This window comes from Capra hircus, chromosome 7 (assembly GCF_001704415.2).
Source record: "Capra hircus breed San Clemente chromosome 7, ASM170441v1, whole genome shotgun sequence".
NCBI lineage: Eukaryota > Metazoa > Chordata > Mammalia > Artiodactyla > Bovidae > Capra > Capra hircus.
In genome coordinates, this window is record NC_030814.1 from 97253570 (window position 1) to 97274078 (window position 20509).

Below are 20509 nucleotides of genomic sequence, written 5' to 3' on the forward strand. Positions count from 1 at the left end.
AACTTTGTGTTAAGTAAAATACCTTATTAAAATTAACTCCCCCGGTTTCATTGTGTATTCATTTTATTCTATGGGGTCTCAGGGCATGTCAAGTTACGTATGCAACTTGCGTGGTCATTTCTATGGGACAGCACTGCACTGTAATTTCTGTGGGTCTTGAGAAACCACAGCTGACCACAATGACAACAAAAGAAATAATAGTACTGTACTGATTGTTTATGGTGTGCTGTAGCTGTTCAGACACATGATCAAGTTTAAGCTTTCTGACAGTGCTGCAAAATGAGGATGTCATCTCCATTTCTCAGATGGGGAAACTGAGGCTTAGAGGGGTGGAGTCTTTGCCTGCCTGGGAAGCCCTAGACTTATTAAAGTGTGTCTTTCTTGCAAGGATTTGAGGCAGAGATAGACGTATGGGGAAGGGGTAATGGGTGAGCAGAGAAGCAGGCAGAACTTTAGCAAAACAAGTCTTTCAGCTACTCTCCTGGCAAACAGGACCCACAGTCCGGCTATTCCAAGCGGCTACCTTCAGCATCTAGTATGGCTGGTCCTTGTCCTGACGATGCTTCAGTGGGTGCCCCAAGATGTTGAACCAGAGAAGACACTCCAGGCCAGTGGAACAGGATGTATAGAGGAACAGAGAAGGGGGTATCACAAGGTGAGGAGGTTTATTTTATTCTCTAACAAAAGATACTAATAGTGCTATCATCCCCATCTCATGGATGACAAAACTGAGGCACAGACAGGACAGGTGACTTAATCAAGATCCATAGCAGGAAAGGGTAAGGCCAGCATTCAAGCCCTGCCTTGATGAATGGGCTGGTCTTATCACATTGGATGGGGATCAAATGCACAGTTTGGGACACACCAGCATTCCCTTCTGATCCCTGATGAGGGGAATGAGGCCCAGAAAGGGTAAGAAAGTTGTCCAAGGCCACATAGCAATCCCAGGAGAATGTGAGAAATCAGAAAGACACCTAGGAAATGTGTCACACCTCCGGGATGCAGTCTCCAAGCCTATTTCAAACCCAGCAACACTTTTAGAAAAGGAGAAGTTTGGGGGGTTGGTTTCCAGCCACAGGCAAGTCCTCTCAGTGTAGACAGTGAGTTTGGGCTTCAGGGAATGGAAGCACATTTATCCTGCCCGCCCTGCTGTGAGCTCACTGTCTAGGCATCCACAACTCCAGACCCCAAACCCACATGTCCTTGAGACCCATGAGAAATGGGGAGACCCCGCAGTCTCAGATGAGGGGGGCTGTGCCCTACAACTCTGTGACCGCACCATTCTAACTTTCTGAGGGTCCCTCCCTCTGCCAGCAGTGCCCCACCCCCATGGCCCACCCCTATGGCCCACCCCTCTCCCCACACTGCCCCCCCTCCCCCGCCGGCCCCACCCAGGCACTCCGAGGCTCCTGAAGACTCAGGCAGGAAACCAACCAGGGCAGTTTTGCTTCCTGGTCTGGATGCAGCCCCTCTGGCCTGCCCAGCTGGCAAGATCTGCTTCTTACATTTCTTTTCTTCCCTTTTGGAACACAAACTCATGGGCAGGGAGTCAGGGCCCTGCCAGGAAAAATGGGCATTCCAGGCAGAGGGGGAAGGTGGAGGCAAGAGAGGAAAAGGGTCGTGCAGGAATAATTGTCTGAAAAAGCCACATTTAATGACTGCGGGGAGGGGTGGGGGGCGGGCAGAGGGGTGAGGGTGGGGGAAGCAGGGAAAGAAGACAGGACGAGTGGCTGGAACTGGGCTTCCCACCCCACCCAGGACACAAAGGCAGCTGTCACAGCCTTAAGTTTCAGGGAATTCTCCACACTCAGGAAGAGGTGTTAGGGTCTCCATTTAACAGATGCAGAAACCGAGGCTCAGAGAGGGACTGAAGAGAACAAGAGGTATGGGGATTTGCCAAAGTTTGGGGCTCTCGGCTGCAACACTAAAAGGGGTTTGTGGGCACGACCCATGTGCTAGGAAGGAGAGGAGTCACTCGGGGCAGTGACAGGGTGGAGGGTGGGGGCAGCTGGGGGGAAATGAGGCTGTTTCAGGAGGCTGAGGGAATGGGGTGAAGAGAAAACAGATGGGTTGACAGTCCAGATCCCATACCTGTCACACCTGCATGCCTTTCCTCACCCCTGGGGTCCCCCTCAAAGGGGCTGGGGTCAGAGGGACAAAGGGAGCCAGTTTACTAGAGTCCTTGGCCTGCCCTGCGTCATGGGCTTGGCCCAGGGTTGAAGGCGCTCCCTGGTGGCCGAGGGACGCGCCAGATGGCACTCAGAGCCCAGACAGTCCCAGCCCTCGCCCTTTCGAGATTCCACATGGAAAGGTTAAAAGATAATTTTCAAAAGCGGGTGTAATCATGGCTCTCACCGACAAATAAAGGACACGTATTAAGATTTTTTTTTTCTATTGAACTCCTGTGGGAACCAGGCAGATGTTCCACGAGGTTCAAAAGAGTCCAGAAAAACAGGCACTCTTAAGGACAGATCAGACTATTCAGACTATTCGAGTAAACAAATGTGTGAATGGAGGCAAATTGGTTTTTCCACAGGGGAGGAGCTTGTCAATGGGACCTCGGCTGGATGAGCCGGAAGGAGCAGGTAAGAGTGGTTTTCAATTGCTATCAGTTCAGTTCAGTTGCTCAGTCGTGTCCATCTCTTTGCGACCCCATGAACCGCAGCACGCCAGGCCTCCCTGTCCATCACCAACTCCTGGAGTTCACTCATACTCGCGTCCATCGAGTCAGTGATGCCATCCAGCCATCTCATCCTCTGTCGTCCCCTTCTTCTCCTGCCCCCAATCCCTCCTAGCATCAAAGTCTTTTCCAATGAGTCAACTCTTCGCATGAGGTGGCCAAAGTACTGGAGTTTCAGCTTTAGCATCATTCCTTCCAAAGAAATTCCAGGGTTGATCTTCAGAATTGCCATCAGTTGCTGACAATTCACGGAGCTGTGAAGTTCGAAGAGGCTGTTATGAATCAGCTCACCTGGAAGGGAAGCACGTGTTGTATGGAGATGGTACTTGGAATGGTCAGAACCGATTCACTGAGATGCAAAATGTTCCTTGCAGAAAGATAAAACAATTCCTTCCTTCCTTCATTCAACAAACACTTGTTCGTGGAGCAACTGCTGTCCACTGTCCCAGGTGCTCAAGACATAACGAAGATGCAAAACAGAAGATGGAGGAGAGTGGCACAGTGACCACCTCCTGGAGCGGGGGACAGAGGAGGTTCTCCGCGGGGATCCCTGGGAGCAGAGGAGCAACAGGGGCTGAAAAAGGCCAGGAGGTGGCTCAGGGAGGAGGTTGGGGTCCGGAGGGGGTGGCCTGGGACTTCCTGTTTCCTGTTCTCCCCACTAGAATGTCAGTTCTCAGTTCTACCTAGCCCAGAGGTTGGTATGCAGTAGGCGCACAATAAATGCCCATCATGGACTTCGCTGGCGGTCCACTGGCTAAGAATCCACTTGCCAGTGCAGGAGACACAGATTTGATCCCAGATCAGGGAAGATCCCACAAGCTGCAGAGCAACTGAGCTAGTGCGCCGCAACTACTGAGCCCGTTTGCCGTAGAACCTGTGAAGTCACCACACCGTAATAAACAGTAGGCCCCTGCTTGCTGCAACTAGAGAAAGCCTGAGCACAGTAGCGAAGACTCAACGCAGCCATAAATAAATAGAAAAAAAATCCCCATTGTGCAAAGCAGCTCCATTTCAAGGGCAGAAGTCACTTGTTACCTGCTTAGGGTAGAAAACTGCTGTGAGGTGGGCAGATGGCAGAAGGTCCAGGCCCCCAGGTGGGGTTCAAAGAAGGGTGTGCCCTGGGGATGTCACAGAGCCCAGCAGCGGCCCTGCCCTCTAGTTAAGGGTCTGTGAGGCATTCACCAGCTCCACCCTCCCCAACAGAAATCCTGAGCCCTGGACTCCAGGTAACTCCAAACTGTCTCTATCAAATTAGGGCTCTGCTGCCACAATTCTTGTTTTTTTGAGATGTAAATTAGGATTTTTTGGGGGGTGTGTATGTGGAATTTCCCTTCCTGCCTTTTTTTTCCGTGGTTAAAACCCACAAGGAACATTCATCATTTAGAACGGTATAATTCAGAGGCGTTTAGCACCTCCGCAGTGTTTGCAACCTCTATCAAGCTGCAAAATCTTAGCACTGCCTTACCCCCAAAGATGAGCCCATACCCGTTAGCTAACACTCTCCATTTCCAGGCACCCCATAGTGAACCACAGTCTCTGTGATTTGCCTCTTCTGGACATTTCACATATACGGAATCACATATTATGTGGCCCTTTGTGTCTGTCTTCTTTCAGAATGTTTTTGAGGTTCACCCATGGTGTAGCCTGTCTTACGGTGACTGACAGCTTAGTCACTTAGTCCTGTCCGACTCTGCAACCCCATGGACTGTAGCCCGCCAGGCTCCTTTGTCCACGGGGATTCTCCAGGCAAGAATACTGGACAGGGTTGCCATTTCCGCCTCCAGGGGATATTCCTGACCCCAGGGATCAAACCCCAGTCTCCTGCATTACAGGTGGATTCTTTACCAATGAGCCACCAGAGGCCATTCTGTTTTATATGGTCAAATAATAAATATTCCATTGTGTGGATGATCTACATTTTGTTTACCCAGTCATCTGCTGGGCATTTGGTTGCTGCCACCTTTGAGTGACTGTGACCAGTGCTGCTGTGAATGTAGTGTGTGAGATGCTGTCCGAGTTCAGTCCCTTAAGGTGTGTGCCTGGGAGAAGGGCCAGGTCACGTGGTGGCAACTCTGGGCTGAACTTAGTGAGGAGCTACTGACTGCTTGCTACAGTGGTTGTCCCCTGCTTTTGTTACTTGGCTGAGCCATGTGACATCTTCCAGACCTGGGATTGCCCTGCACTGGGAGTGTGGGGTCTTAGCCACCAGACTGCCAGGAAGTCCCTATTCCCTGCTTTTTAGAAAAATGTTGGGTGTTCAAAAAATGTTGACCACTACTATGTGGGACGAAGGAAACCCATGTGGGGTGGGTGAGACTGGCTGGGAAACTGGGCCACCCGGGCATTAGTCACTCACCTGGGAGGAGCAGCCACCACATGGCCACCTCCCTCCAAAGACAGCAGCTTAGCATCCCCCAGAGTATAGCCTGCCCTGGTCCCTGCTCCCCAGGTCCCTGATCAAACCTGCCTCTCCAGTGTCTCGTGCATTGCAGGTAGATTCTTTACCCACCGAGCCACTGGGCAAGCTGCTAGGATATGGCACCAACACCCTTTAAGTAGGATTTTCTACCAGTTTCATCAGAATTGGCCACGTTAATCTCAAAACCATAACTGGTTGGTCTTCAAGATGGCAGATTTAGAGGAGGGGGAGCCCAGGATGGAACAGGTCAGAAACGTGGGTCTGTGAAGCGAGGCAGTGGTCTGGCAGCTGAGAGAGTGCACTGCGATTCTGCCGGTGCCGCGTTCAAGTCCTTGCTCTGGGCCATGAATTTCGTGACCTGACCTGGGCATCGTGAGGATTGAGATGAGACGTGTGGGAAGCACCTGAACAGCATCTGGGCCACAGGCACTGCTACATACTCACTGTTAAGACTTTTCATAAAAAGATAAAGGTGGCACAGAGAAGTTTGAAAGCGCTTCTGGTTTAATCAGCATTTGACTCTACAAGGTGGTGTCAGTGTCTGCCCCGAGGATGGGAAGGTGGCTCCCTAGGCTGTCTGGCCTGTCCCCGGCAGACGGGAAGACACAGGGCTATCTGTGGAGGGCAAGCAGGCGAGTCACTCAAGGTAGGAAGAAAGACTCCCCCAGCTCCCAGGCTGGAGGTGCGGAAGCTTGTCCACCCATCCCTGGGCATACGGCTCGTGTGTAAACTGGGGCTGGCCGGGGGGTCCGGGCACCTGGCCCGAGGCCCCAGCACAGCCTGCTCACAGGAGCATGTGACCATGGGAGGAATGACAGTCAGGTGTCTTGCTCCAAGTTATCCAGACAGGATGTGGGAGGGGGTAGTGGGGACACAGGAAGTTGGTGAAGACATCCCCCTGGCCTTGGCCTGTGCTGACATCTCGGCACCTGGGAGGCCAGCCGGTCAGTGTGCTCTTGACCTGCTACTCACTGGCTCATGGGCCAGGCCCAAGTCAAGTTCGAGGTGCAATTCAAGTCTTTGGAGAGCACAGTTCCTCCTTCCCGTGGGGTTACCCACACAGGTCTGAGCAGAGGAGGGGGCTGCAGTGGTGGTCACTGCTGGGGCGCATCCTTAGGCAGGCATCTTGCTGGAGCAAGAAGAGGCCTCCTTCTTCTTAGTGCTGGCCTTCAAAAGCGCCAGCTTTTTGGGCAGGCTGGTGCTGGCTTTCATCACCACGTCATGCTCAATCTTCTTCCGGATCCCAACCTCCAGGTTCTGGGGGAAGCAAGCATGGAGCAATCAGACTGGGACCTGAGGTGGGAGGGAGGGCCTGGCCTGCTGCCTTTTGTTCCGTGAGCTCACCAGGGGCTAGATCAGCAACCCTCTCTCTGAAAAAGCACCCAGGAGTCTGGTGGCTGGCGCTCAAGTCCTACTTCTGCCCCACCCTCTGAGAACACTGTACACACACAAAACACCCCTTCTCATCTCTGGACCTCAGCTTCTAAACTTCTGCTCATCCCCATTTTACAGACGGAGAAACAGAGGCACCTGCAGGGAGGAGGCACTTGGCCAGGGCTCCCGAACTATGTGAGCGATGGGAAACTGGAACCCAGCCCGCCCAGACTCTCTGGCTTAAAACTCCAGCCCCTTCTTGTCCCGTCATCTCTGCTTGGCAAATGGTGAACTGGGGCTCTGAGAGATATGGGGTGGAACAAATAAAGGCACAGCAATCAGAGCGCAAGTGTCTGGGTCCAAAACTGACAGTTTAATCCCATTACCTAAACTGCTCCCTTGCTCTATGAGTTCCAATGACCACGATGACCACGGGTGTCACCACACACCTGGGCGCAGGGGACACAACAGCAAAGACACAGAAGAACTTCTGCCTTCGCAGAGCTGACATTCAGAGAGAGAGCGAGCACGCGAGCACATATGTGTGTGTAACCTTCAATGACACTCTGGTAAACTGTTGAATGATGGCGGATAATAAGTGCTATTGTGGAGTAAAGACAAAGGATAATGCGAGAGAGTTGCAGTGGTGAAGTTACCATCAGAGATGGCTGCTCAGAAGCAACGCTGGCTGCCAGCCTTGACCTGGAGGAAGGAAGCAGTGAGGATTTCTGGGAAAGAATCCAGGTGGAGCAAACAACTAGTGCCAACATTCCCAGGTGGGTCAAGGGGCAGTTAAGGGGCCAGTTATGCTAGAGGGAGTGAGCCAGGAGGAAAGAAGAGAGGGAGGGGATGAGGGCATGGAAAAGACGGGGGTAGAAAGTGCCAGGTCCTATGCGGAGAACTCAGGCTCTTCCTCAGCGAGGTGGGAGTCATGCAGGGTTCTGAGCAGAGGTGCCCTGATTCAGGAGCTCTCGGATGCTCAATGGCGCCCCGTGGCTATTACTGGAGGGGCAGGGGAAGGAGATCTGGGGGGAGGTGACTGCTCTAGCCCAGGTGTTTTTAGATGATGGGATGGGGCCAGGTGGGGGTGGGGGTGGGGTCAAGGAGGTGAGAAGTGAGTGCATTCTAGATTAATCCTGAAGGCAGGGACTTCCCTGGTGGTCCAGTGGCTAAGACTCTGCACTCCCAATGCAGGAGGCTCAGGTTTGATCCCTAGTCAGGGAACTAGATCCCATATGCCACAACTAACAGTTTGTCTGCCGCAACTGAGACCCAGCACAGCCCAATTTAAAAAAAAGGCAAAAAGGATGAGGTCCAACCTGGATGAGAGAAAGGGGGACTCTTGAATATCTAGAAGAAGAGACTGGTAGGATCATGCTGGGGTGATGGAGCAGAGTGGGAGTGCCTGGTTTTGGACATACTGAGCTTGAGCTGCCCAAGAGATACTTCCCTCCTCCAACTGCCAGGTGGAGGTAAGCAGGGTACCCAGGTCTAAGAAAACCGAGGCTCTCACATCCTGGCGTTAAGACTCTGCGCTTCCACTGCAGAGGAGAATGGTTCAATCCCTGGTTGGGGCACTTGGATCCTGCAAGCTGCGTGCTGCAGCAAAAACCAAAAGACAAAAGATTGAGGCTCTGAACAACATGCTCAAGATTGTAGGGTGAAGGACTGAAGAGTTGATGCTTTTGAACTGCAGTGTTGGAAAAGACTCTTGAGAGTCCCTTGGACTGCAAGGAGATCGAACCTGTCAATCCTAAGGGAAATCAACCTGAATATTCACTGGAAGGACTGACACTGAAGTTGAAGCTCCAATACTTTGGCCACCTGATATGAAGAACTGACTCACTGGAAAAGACCCGGATGCTGGGAAAGACTGAAGGCAGGAGAAGGCGCGACGGGTGAAGAGATGGTTGGATGGCATCACCTACTCAATGGACATGAGTTTGAGCAACTCTGGGAGACAGTGAAGGACAGGAAAGCCTGGCATGCTGCAGTCCACAGGGTCACAAAGAGTCTCACACGACTTAGCGACTGAACAACTAGAAAGTGTGAATTACTGTGCAAAGTACAACTCGAATTCAGATCTGACTCCACCAGATCTCTCTGAAACTTCTCTGCAATCTTAATAAGTCTTTCCTCAACCTCTTTATAAATTTAACCCTGTTCACCTACAAGCACTCCTATGGCCCTGAATCCTTACAATTCTAGGAGAGAAGTGCTATTACTAGGACCATTTCAGTTAAGATCATTGGGGTGTAGATACACTAGCTGTCAACAGAACTGCGTTTTGCAGCCAGGACATCCTTCTTGCAAGGCTGGGGTTTTTAACTCCTTTCCCAGGCTGCCTGTTTTTTTGATGTCTATTAATGAGGACAACAGAATGGGAAAGACTAGAGATCTCTTCAAGAAAATTAGAGATACCAAGGGAACATTTCATGCAAAGATGGGCTCGATAAAGGACAGAAATGGTATGGACCTAACAGAAGCAGAGATATTAAAAAAGAGGTGGCAAGAATACACAGAACAAAAAAGATCTTAATGACCCAGATAATCACGATGGTATGATCACTCACCTAGAGCCAGACATTCTGGAATGTGAAGTCAAGTGGGCCTTAGAAAGCATCACTATGAACAAAGCTAGTGGAGGTGATGGAATTCCAGTTGAGCTATTTCAGATCCAGAAAGATGATGCTGTGAAAGTGCTGCACTCAATATGCCAGCAAACTTGGAAAACTCAGCAGTGGCCACAGGACTGGAAAAGGTCAGTTTTCATTCCAATCCCAAAGAAAGGCAATGCCAAAGAATGCTCAAACTACCGCACAATTGCACTCATCTCACATACTAGTAAAGTAATGCTCAAAATTCTCCAAGCCAGCCTTCAGCAGTACGTGAACTGTGAACTTCCAGATGTTCAAGCTGGTTTTAGAAAAGGCAGAGGAACCAGAGATCAAATTGCCAACATCCACTGGATCATGGAAAAAGCAAGAGAGTTCCAGAAAAACATCTATTTCTTTCTTGACTATGCCAAAGCCTCTGACTGTGTGGATCACAATAAACTGGAAAATTTTGAAAGAGATGGGAATATTAGACCATCTGACCTGCCTCTTGAGAAACCTATATGCAGGTCAAGAAGCAACAGTTAGAATTGGACATGGAACAACAGATTGGTTCCAAATAGGAAAAGGGGTACGTCAAGGCTGTATATTGTCACCCTGCTTATTTAACTTATATGCAGAGTACATCATGAGAAACGCTGGGCTGGAAGAAGCACAAGCTGGAATCAAGATTGCTGGGAGAAATATCAATAACCTCAGATATGCAGATGACACCACCCTTATGGCAGAAAGTGAAGAGGAACTAAAAAGCCTCTTGAAAGTGAAAGAGGAGAGTGACAAAGTTGGCTTAAAGCTCAACATTCAGAAAACTAAGATCATGGCATCTGGTCCCATCACTTCATGGGAAATAGATGGAGAAACAGTGGAAACAGTGTCAGACTTTATATTTTGGGCTCCAAAATCACTGCAGATGGTGATTGCAGCCATGAAATTAAAAGACGCTTGCCTACTCCTTGGAAGAAAAGTTATGACCAACCTAGACAGCATATTGAAAAGCAGAGATATTACTTTGCTAACAAAGGTCTGTCTAGTTAAGGCTATGGTTTTTCCAGTGGTCATGTATGGATGTGAGAGTTGGACTGTGAAGAAAGCTGAGCACCGAAGAATTGATGCTTTTGAACTGTGGTGTTGGAGAAGACTCTTGAGAGTCCCTTGGACTGCAAGGAAATCCAACCAGTCCATCCTAAAGGAGATCAGTCTTGGGTGTTCATTGGAAGGACTGATGTTGAAGCTGAAACTCCAATACTTTGGCCACCTCATGCGAAGAGTTGACTCACTGAAAAAGACCTTGATGCTGGGAGGGACTGGCGGCAGGAGAAGGGGACGACAGAGGATGAGATGGCTGGATGGCATCACCGACTCGATGGACATGAGTTTGAGTGAACTCCGGGAGTTGGACTGGGAGGCCTGGTGTGCTGTGATTCATGGGGTCGCCAAGAGTCGGACACGACTGAGCGACTGAACTGAACTGACTGATTAACGAAGACAATTTAGCGAAAGCAGCTAACATGTGAACACTTTTCTGCGCGCCAATCCCTGCTTTAGGAGGCCCGTTGGTTGCTAGATAGTTTCCGTACCCACCGCACAAAGGAGGAAACTGAGGCTCACAGCACTGGGACTTCATCCCGACCCGCTGCTCGTCCGCACTCACCTTCTTGAGCTGCTGCTGCTGCACGATGCGTGCCTTCTTGGGTGCGATAACGCGACCTGGGGAGAAACGCGCTCTCGTGAGGCTGGAGAATATCGGGCCCACCTCACCCCCGAGTCCCCCGCCCGCTTCTCACCGCCCTTCCTCGGGCCCCGGTTCCGCGCCGAGGCCGCCGCCACCGCCTTGCTCTTCGCTGGCTTCTGCGCCTGGAACTTGCGCTGCCCCTGCGCCATGATCAGGAACGCGTCGGAAGAGGGGGATGTCGCAGTGGGAAGGCGCAGGGCACGATGGGATACAGTGGGGCTGAAGGGCGCAATGACTCACGGGATACAACGTGGCAAAGTTAAAGGGACGAGCTACTCACAATGGTAGTTGATCATAGCCAGCGTTTGGCGAAAATTTCGAAGGAAGGGTTATAAAGATAGCCTAACATTATTGGTCATTTGTTTTGTAAAACTTACACTGTCTTATGTGTTTTGTTAGTAAAATTCAGTTTACCTAAAAAAAAAAAAATTAATGGTGCCCCACACTTCAGTGGGCTTCCCTGATGTCTCAGAGGGTACAGAATCCACCTACAATGTGGGAGACCTGGGTTCGATCCCTGGGTTGGGAAGATCCCCTGGAGAAGGGAATGGCAACCCACTCCAGTATTCTTCTCTGGAGAATCCTATGGAGAGAGGAGCCTGGTGGGCTACAGTCCGTGGGATGACAGTCAAGACACGGCTGAGCGACTAGGCACACCAAACGTCAGTAACCAAGATAAAAATATTTTCAACATTCAAAAAGAAGATTTTAATATTAAAAAAATCGTATTGTCCACTACAGCCTGTGGACTGGCTGTCTGATGCTGTAAATGTTATTGGTATGAGCACTGGTTATCAAAACTTAGAGAAAAGTCAGGGTAGGCATGGTCAGCGTTTCATTCTATTGAATAGCTTGATATTTTGTTCATCATGGAGGTCTTTTTTTTTTTGCATTAATTTTTCTTTCTTTTCTATTCTTTTTTTTGGTGGGGGGGGCACACTATGAGGCACATGGGATCTTTCTTAGTTCCCTGACCAGGGATAGAACCTGTGCCTTCTGTATTGGAAGGGCAGAATCCTAACCACTGAGCCACGAGTGGGAAGTCCCAATTTTGGGGGGGGGGGGTTGTGCCACTGGCATGGTGGATCTTAGTTCCCCAGCAGTGCCAACTGCAGCAGAAGTGCAGCGTTCTAACCACTGGACCACCAGGAAATTCCCTGCATTAATTTTGATTTAAAAAAATGCACAAAGCTGTTATTTATCTTGATTGAAAGTGAAAGTCACTCAGTTGTGTCTGACTCTTTGTGACCCCATGGATTATACAGTCCATGGAATTCTCTAGGCCAGAATACAGGAATGGGTAGCCTTTCACTTCTCCTGGGTATCTTCCCAACCCAGGTCTCCTGCATTTCGGGCAGATTCTTTACCAGCTGAGCCACAAGGGAAGCCCAGGAAAACTGGAGTGGGTAGTCTATCCCTTCTCCAGGGGCTCTCCTGACCCAAGAATCGAACTGGGGTCTCCTGCATTGCAGGTGGATTCTTTACCAACTGAGCTATCAGGGAAGCCCATTTATCTTGATTACTGAGCTTCTTACGGCATTCTTTAAAATGGAAGTGTCACCTTCATTTCAACCCTGAGAGCAATTTAAGAGGGACGTACCAGTATTACCTGCATTTTATAAATGAGGAAAAGAAAGTATGGGAGAGATGAAGTGATGTGGCCAAGATCACACTGCAGAAAAAGAGGTGGAGCTGGGATATGAACTCAGGCAGCTGGGCTCCAGATGCTGGCCTCTCAAGAGCCACACACAGGCTCTTCCCGTATCCTGCCTGATGTCCCTGCTCTGGGAAGTACTGTGGTTGTGGGAAGAAGGTCAGCAGTTGTGCAGAACATTTAATAAGTTTATTATAAAAATAATGGGGATATGGAGGGCATATGGAAGCTATGGAGAGCTAGGCTGGTTATTTCTGGGGTCCATCTAGGGTGTTCCACTCAGGAGATGGTGGCACTAAGGGCTGCCTGGAGCTCCTCGGGGGCAAAGACGCCCAGCTCTGTGATGATGCCGCCAGTGATGAGGTCGTGGGGGGTGACATCAAAGGCAGGATTCCAAACTCCAATTCCTGCAGGGAAGAGGAGAAGCAAGAAGGCAGGTATTTGGTCAATGGATGTACTTAAGCTATTGTCACATGTCTCCCTCATGGTGGTTCTAGGCGTTGGGGAATCCTTGAGAATCTGGGGGTCCTTACCCCCCAAATACACAAATGCATGGGTTTTGACACCCAGTTATAAGTTTAGACACCCTGACATTCCCAGATTGTTGCTAAGAAGGCTTCAGAATCTTATACACGTCTACCCAACTTGTGCCTGCTCCAAGAATCTCTTTAGGAACCTCCAAGAGTCCACCCCAGGGCCTTTGCATGGACTGTGCTCTCTGCCTGGATGCTTTCCCTCAGATATGCATATGATTTAATGTTTCATTTCCTTTCAGGTCTTTGTTCAAATGTCACCTTCTCAGTGAGAACTTCACTAATCACCCTGTTTAACCCACTCTCTGAAGAGACACTGCCCCTAACCTTCTGTGCCTTGTTTACTTATCCCCTTCTGAAAACATACATTGGAATTTTACTCTTTGTCTCGTCTGTCATTTGTCTCCCCACTGGACTGTCAGCCCCACCAGAGTAGGGACTTGTACGTCTTTTTCTTTTCTCGGTTGTGCCAAGAGGCATGAGGGATTTCAATTCCCAGACCAGGGATCAAACCCAAGCCCTCTGCTATGGAAGCATCGTGTCTTAGCCGCTGGACTGCCAGGGGTTCCACTTTTAGGTCTTTCTTCACTCCTGTATCCCTGGCCCCTAGCATGGCAGCTGGCATTGATCAGGCACTCAAAATACCTGGTGAATGAATAACAACCTCTTACACAAGAGGCTGCAAACTGTTTTCTCGGTCTCAATTATTTTTTTTAAGACCACCAAATTATCAGTCAGCTTTCAAAAAATCCCCTGGAGAGGGATGGCTACCCACTCCAGTATCCTTGCCTGGAAACTCATGGCCAGAGGGGCCTGGTGGGCTACAGTTCATGACATCACAGAGTTGGATACGCCTGAGCAACTAACGCTTTCAGTTTTCAAAATGTGGGAGATTTTATCCATATAACATATGTTAAGGCTTCTCTTACCCTGGGGCCTACATTCCTGTGACCCTTGGCCACAGCAGAGTACTGGGGTCGCTGGATTGCACCTGGTCCGTGTTACCCAGCTTTCTTGGAGGGAAAAGCAAGCTGGGTTGTCAATTCCGCTTTCCATGGTCTTGTGGATTTTGACCAGTGCTAAATAATTAAGCCCCTAGGAAGGCAGGGGCATCAAAAAACACTGAGAAAAATTTTTTTCAGAATTAATGTATCTATTTTTATTTATTTATTTACTTTTCATAGTCTTTTCCATTATGGTTTATCACAGGGTGTCGAATATAGTTCCCTGGGCTATACAGTAGGACCTTGTTGTTAACGCGCTGTATATATAATAGTTTGCTAATGTGCCCTATTTTTAGAAAGCTATAAGGAATCGCAGCAGAAAACAATAGAATATTAGGACTTCCCTCAGCTTAGTTGTACAGTATAGTTTTACACTCATTCCATATTTGGAATAAGGGATGCTGGTCTCATTGTATTTTCAGTGCTTAGAAGTTTTAACTGGTCTTTTCATTTTTTTTAATTCTTTTTCCGTTTAGGTTGTTATATAATATTGAGCAGAGTTCCGTGTGTTATACGGTAGGTCCTTGTTGGTTATCCATTTTAAATATAGCAGTGTACATGAATCTTTGAACTGAAACGTGAGTTAAATTGAATAACTTGATATCCATCCATCATGTGTCCAATAATGTCTGACTCTTTGCAACCCCACGGACTGTAGTCCACTCAGCTCCTCTGTCCTTGGAATTTTCTAGGCAAGAAGACAGAAGTGGGTTGCCATCTTGTCCAGGGGATCTTCCCAACCTAGGGAATTGAACTCACATCTCCTGTATTTCAGGTGAGTTCTTTACCTCCAAGCCATTGGGAATGGATATAGATATAAAAATAAATATACCAGTGTGTACATGTCAATCCCAAACTCCCTAACTAACTGGTCCTTTTTATAAAAGTTTTCAATTGTAACTTGTTTCTATTTAATGAGCACTAACTAAGGGAAAATTCTTCAAGAAATGGGAATACCAGACCACCTGACCTGCCTCTTGAGGAACCTATATGCAGGTCAGGAAGCAACAGTTAGAATTGGACATGGAACAACAGACTGGTTCCAAATAGGAAAAGGAGTACGTCAAGGCTGTATATTGTCACCCTGCTTATTTAACTTCTATGCAGAGTACATCATGAGAAACGCTGGGCTGGAAGAAGCACAAGCTGGAATCAAGATTGCTGGGAGAAATATCAATAACCTCTGATATGCAGATGACACCACCCTTATGGCAGAAAGTGAAGAGGAACTAAAGAGCCTCTTGATGAAAGTGAAAGAGGAGAGTGAAAAAGATGGCCTAAAGCTCAACATTCAGAAAACGAAGATCATGGCATCTGGTCCCATCACTTCATGGGAAATAGATGGAGAAACAGTGGAAATAGTGTCAGACTTTATTTTTGGGGGCTCCAAAACCACTGCAGATAGTGATTGCAGCCATGAAATTAAAAGACTCTTACTCCTTGGAAGGAAAGTTATGACCAACCTAGATAGCATATTCAAAAGCAGAGATTTTACTTTGCCAACAAAGGTCCGTCTAGTCAAGGCTATGGTTTTTCCAGTGGTCATGTATGGATGTGAGAGTTGGACTGTGAAGAAATCTGAGTGCCGAAGAACTGATGCTTTTGAACTGTGGTGTTGGAGAAGACTCTTGAGAGTCCCTTGGACTGCAAAGACATCCAACCAGTCCATTCTAAAGGAGATCAGTCCTTGGGTGTTCTTTGGAAGGACTGATGATAAAGCTGAAACTCCAATACTTTGGCCACCTCATGCGAAGAGTTGACTCATTGGAAAAGACCCCGATGCTGGGAGGGATCGGGGGCAGGAGGAGAAGGGGATGACAGAGGATGAGATGGCTGGATGGCATCACCGACTCGATGGACGTGAGTTTGAGCAAACTCTAGGAGTTGCTGATGGACAGGGATGCCTGGCATGCTGCGATTCATGGGGTCGCAGAGAGTTGGACATGACTGAGCGACTGAACTGAACTGAACTAAGGGCCAGGCACGGTTCTCGATGTAACCTGGGTTAACTTGTTGAACGTCTTGCATGTATGAGGTAGGTCATAACAACAGCTCATAGGGCCCTTATGGATGAATTTTAGGCACCTGGCCATAGTCAGGAAGTGTGGGGAAGCTGAGAAATATCTGTCTTTTCAGAAGCACTTAACCAGGTGGTATTCTTACTTCTTATCCAAGTGAGAAAACAGAGGTGGATAAGAACAAGACAATTCGCTCAAAGTCTCCTGACTCATTACTGTACCTTCTGACCATAGAAGGGGGCTTCTCAGGTGGCACAGTGGAAAAGACTATGACTGCCAATGTAGGAGACGGTGTTTGGTCCCTGGGTTTGGGAAGATCCCCTGGAGAAGGAATGGCTACCCACTCCAGTATTCTTGCCTGGAGAATCCCAGACAGATGAGCCTGGCAGGCTACAGTCCATGGGGTCACAGAGTCAGATACTACTGAGCACACAAAAGTGAATCTGACCTCCAAGACATGTCTGCTTTAATAACATGGCTTGAAGGAACTGCCTCTGTCTTAGAAGGCTGATGATAACTGAGATGCCACCTGCCGCATGACAGAGTCAGGGTGCCTACACAGAGGTTCCCAGGCACTGTGGTGTACCCCTCTCTGAGTGGAAGGCTTACCTGGTGCCGCTATCCTGACCCCATTGATGTCGGTCAGCTCCTGGCCAGGACGCTCCTCAATGACGATCTCCTGGCCTGTCTCTAGGCGGAGGTCACACGAGGAGCTGGGGGCAGCCACATAGAAGGGGATGCCGTGGTGCTTGGCCGCGATGGCTAGCTGGTAGGTGCCCACTTTGTTGGCTGTGTCGCCATTGGCAACCACACGGTCGGCTCCCACGACAACAGCTGGGGAACGAGATGCTGGGAGTCAGGACCTGGCCCTGGATGCTGGAGCCCTGCCCACCAGCGCCCCTGCCTGCTGACCTGACACGCCTCGGTGGGCCATGGCGGCTGCCGCCATGCTGTCAGTGATGAGGGTGGCGGGGATCTGCTCGTAGACCAGCTCGAAGGCCGTCAGCCGGGCTCCCTGGTTGTAGGGCCGGGTCTCCGTGCAGAAGGCGTGCTCGAGACGGCCCAGGTTATGCAGCGAGCGGATCACACCTGTGGGGCCCAGCCCACCAGAAGAAGCGAAGATAAGACAGAAAGGGATAGATGGGCATGGTGACCCTTTGGCTAGCAGCATGGTACTCCAAACCTTGCGGTCTGCCCCCAGGCCCTTGCAGTGGCTGTTCCCTTCTGCCTGGTACATGTGTGCTTAGAGAAAGCCTTCTCTGTGAGGACTTCCAGGATTACTCCATGTTACACAGCAACCCCCACACTGCCATCCCCTGCTCTTTCTCTTTAGTATGTACCACCCTGAAATGAATCACAGGTATCTGTTGACTTGCCTTTGTCTGTTCCTTCTATTTTCCCCACTGCTGGGTCCCTAACTGCTAGAATGGTGCTTGGCAAATAGTAGGTGCTTAATAAATGTTTGTCGAATGAATGAATGCACACACGAGTGAATGACGGCACACACCGTAGGTGCTTAATAAATGGTGAGTGATTGAAGGAATGGATGCCTGGATGAATAATGAGGAACACAGTAGATAAGCATTTATTAAGTGTATTATTTTTTTAATATTTGTTTATTTCGTTGCGTCAGGTCTTAGTTGAGGCATATGGAATTTTTAGTTGTAGCATCCGAACTCTTAGTTGTGGCATGTGGGATCTAGCTCCCTGAACAAGGATGGAACCTGGGCCCCCTGCATCGGAAGCATCAAGTCTTAGCCACTGAACCACCAGGGAAATCCCTAAGCATTTGCTGAGTAACGAATGAATGCATTGCCTTAGTATCCAAGCACAAAGGTGGGACTGAGGCAGGCAGGGAAACATCCAGGAGAATTAAGAATCAGGTGGACTCTGTTGCCTTGAGCGCCAGGACCCAGTCCCCCAAGTCCTGGTCACAGCTGCTCTAATCTTTCTTTAGAGGGCTACGCCCTTCCTCCCAGTCCTCTTAGAGCCCAGATTCCACCCACTTTCTAGGCACATGGCTCAGGCGAGGCCTATTGAGTGATTGATCCTAGATGGGTAGGTGACTCCATCATGGCCTCCAAGATACAAGGAGACTGTCGAAATAGAGATCCTGGGTCCTTTTCCTCAAGATCTGAATCCTGGCCAAGCAGTCATGATGCCACTCTGGAGGAGGGCAGACCTTAGGGATGGGCATAGAAAGATCCTGATGCTACTGAGTCCCCAGATCCAGCCATAACTGAAGCCAACCCCTTGAGTGTGTTTCTGTGCAACAACTAATAAATTCCCCTTTCTGGGGGATGCATTAAGTAGTTTGGGTTTCTTTCTCTTTCATCCATAAAGGGCCCTCCCCCATTCCTGTGGATGCCCACTCACCTAGGGCTGTGCCATAGCCAGCAGTGGCCAGCGCACCAGTGTTGCAGTGGGTCAGCACGGTCACCTTGCCACCCTGGGGTGCTGCCCGCTTTAGGAGGTGGTGGGCTCCCAGGTCCCCGATGCTCCGATTGTCCCGGAGGTCTTTTTCCAGCATGTCCTCGGCCCAGCAGATCACTCTGAGGCCAACAAGGGGCTCTGAGCACCAGCCACCAGGCTTCAGGGCCACCCAGCCCCTCTTCACTGCCCAACTCTGCTCTACTAGTGTTCTCTTGCTGAAAGCCTCTCTCAGCGTGAGGCTGGTCCCTTCTTCTACAACCATCTAACTGTAACTCCATTCACTCTTGCAAAACATTGTACCAGGCATCTCCCGTGTGTCAGGTACTGGAGAATAAGACAAAAAGCTCCTCTGCTAAGGAGCTGACACTGGGGTTGGGTAGGCAAATGATTAGCAGACAATAAAGGGAGGGAAAAGGCAGCAGTCAGGAGACAGAGGGTAGGGGATGAATTGTATTATATGGGGGATGGGGAAGGCAGAAACCTGAGACCTGAGGGAGAGGAGATTTAGGTGGATATCTGGGTCCCACAGAGTCGGACATGACTGAAGCGACTTAGCAGCAGCAGCTGGCTTGCAAACACTGAGTGTGCAAAGGCCTTGAGGCAGGAGCAAGTCTGGTGGGGTTAGTGGAGAATACCTGTGTAGCAGATGTGGAGGGAAAGAGTGGGAAGAGAGCAGGGAGAGGACCAGGGCTGGAAATAAAATTTCTCAAAAGCAAAAACCAGGTAAACCAGGTGGCACTGAAAAGGGCCTCTGAGGGCAGATAGGGCTGGGGATGTTTAAAGAAGACACAGTCAGGGGATTGAGTTCAAGGACCTTGGGGCCAGGCGGCCCGGTGTCGAGTCCCAGGCCTGCCTGTGTGGCCCTGGATTAAGAGCACCCTGCCTCAGTTTCCCGAACTGTAGAACTGGCAGCTGTGCACCACCACCACCACCAGTGAATGGATGAATAGCCTCAGGTTAGAACAGTGCCGGGCACATGGCTCCTCTACCTCTCTCGGACCGCCTCCTCCGTTGCGCCCTCCCGCTCCGCCTCCTGGGCAGCGAGGTCGGCCAGGTCCCGCGCGGCGCGGGCCATGTTGACGGCGGTGGGCCGGGCGGTGACAAGGAAGCTCAGCGCGTCCCGGACGAAGGCCACGAGTGCGGCAAGGCCAGGTCCCCCGGCGCCCGCCTGCAGCTCCACGGCGAGGCTCAGGCAGCCCACGAGGGCAATGGCTGGGGCGCCGCGCACCTGGAGGGGGAATTGGGGGCGTCAGGGACAGCAGTCAGGGGAACCACTCCCACCGCAACCTGAGCTCCGCCACGCGACTCCACCTTCATAGCACTGATGGCTTCCCAGGCCTGGCGCACCGAGCCCACCGCTTCATAGCGGCTCTGCTGGGGCAGCAGCAGCTGGTCGAGAATCTGTAGTGAGCCCCGCGAGTAGCGGATCGCCTCCAAAGTCATGCTGTCCCGGTCGCGCTCACCAATTTTCTCCGGGTTCCGGGGGCCTAGCCGGAATACGCGGAGGGGGCGGGGCCTCCCCGAAAGAGGCGCATGCGCACAGTAACCCCGCAGGTTCCAGGAAGTCGCCATCCGTAAGCCGGATCTTGCCCCACCTTCCCCGCCGAGCCCCGTTAGCAGCCCCCTCTCAGACGGTAAAGCGTCTGTCTACAATGTGGGAGACCTGGGTTCTATCCCTGGGTCTGGAAGTTCCCTGAAGAAGGAAATGGCAACCCACTCCAGTACTCTTGCCTAGAAAAATCCCATGGACGGAGGAGCCTGGTGTCCATGGGGTCACAGAGAGTCAGACACGACTGAGCGACTTCTTTCACTTTCCACTGTTAGTGCCCCCTGTCACTATTTTGGGAGCAACGACCTCAAGCCATACAGCACGACCCCCAAGTTCCTGGTGGGCACCCTCAGGAGCGCGTACTGCCTGTGGTCTTATGTAGAGCAAGGCCCCAGCTGGGGTCCCAAGATCGAACAAACCCTCCCTGCTGCCCTGAGGCCGTCCCTTCCCCGCGGGGAGGAAAGTCCAGTGGGCTGTGGGCCACCACCCCTCCGGACG

The 20509-nt window shown here is 50.4% G+C and overlaps 2 protein-coding genes across 2 annotated transcripts; both read right to left on the reverse strand.

The window, feature by feature from the left end:
• C7H19orf53 (chromosome 7 C19orf53 homolog) lies at positions 5582 to 11024 on the reverse strand. The gene is made up of 3 exons (XM_018051216.1): positions 10873 to 11024; positions 10740 to 10795; positions 5582 to 6356 (listed from the first exon to the last, which is right to left on the reverse strand). Exons 1-3 carry the CDS (start codon positions 10967 to 10969, stop codon positions 6213 to 6215), a joined length of 297 nt encoding a protein of 98 aa, XP_017906705.1. The 5' UTR covers positions 10970 to 11024; the 3' UTR covers positions 5582 to 6212.
• Positions 12645 to 19991, reverse strand: MRI1 (methylthioribose-1-phosphate isomerase 1). The gene is made up of 6 exons (XM_018051217.1): positions 19774 to 19991; positions 19452 to 19690; positions 18406 to 18581; positions 16942 to 17118; positions 16639 to 16863; positions 12645 to 12881 (listed from the first exon to the last, which is right to left on the reverse strand). Exons 1-6 carry the CDS (start codon positions 19903 to 19905, stop codon positions 12754 to 12756), a joined length of 1077 nt encoding a protein of 358 aa, XP_017906706.1. The 5' UTR covers positions 19906 to 19991; the 3' UTR covers positions 12645 to 12753.

Coding starts and splice junctions, on each gene's coding strand:
- C7H19orf53 (XM_018051216.1), bottom strand. CDS start 10,969: ATGGCGCAGGGGCAGCGCAAGTTCCAGGCGCAGAAGCCAGCGAAGAGC. Junction 10,796..10,872: donor CCGGGGCCCGAGGAAGGGCG/GTGAGAAGCGGG, acceptor GTTTCTCCCCAG/GTCGCGTTATCGCACCCAAG. Junction 6,357..10,739: donor AGCAGCAGCAGCTCAAGAAG/GTGAGTGCGGAC, acceptor TGCTTCCCCCAG/AACCTGGAGGTTGGGATCCG.
- MRI1 (XM_018051217.1), bottom strand. CDS start 19,905: ATGACTTTGGAGGCGATCCGCTACTCGCGGGGCTCACTACAGATTCTC. Junction 19,691..19,773: donor AAGCCATCAGTGCTATGAAG/GTGGAGTCGCGT, acceptor TTCCCCCTCCAG/GTGCGCGGCGCCCCAGCCAT. Junction 16,864..16,941: donor GGCCCACCGAGGCGTGTCAG/GTCAGCAGGCAG, acceptor CTCGTTCCCCAG/CTGTTGTCGTGGGAGCCGAC.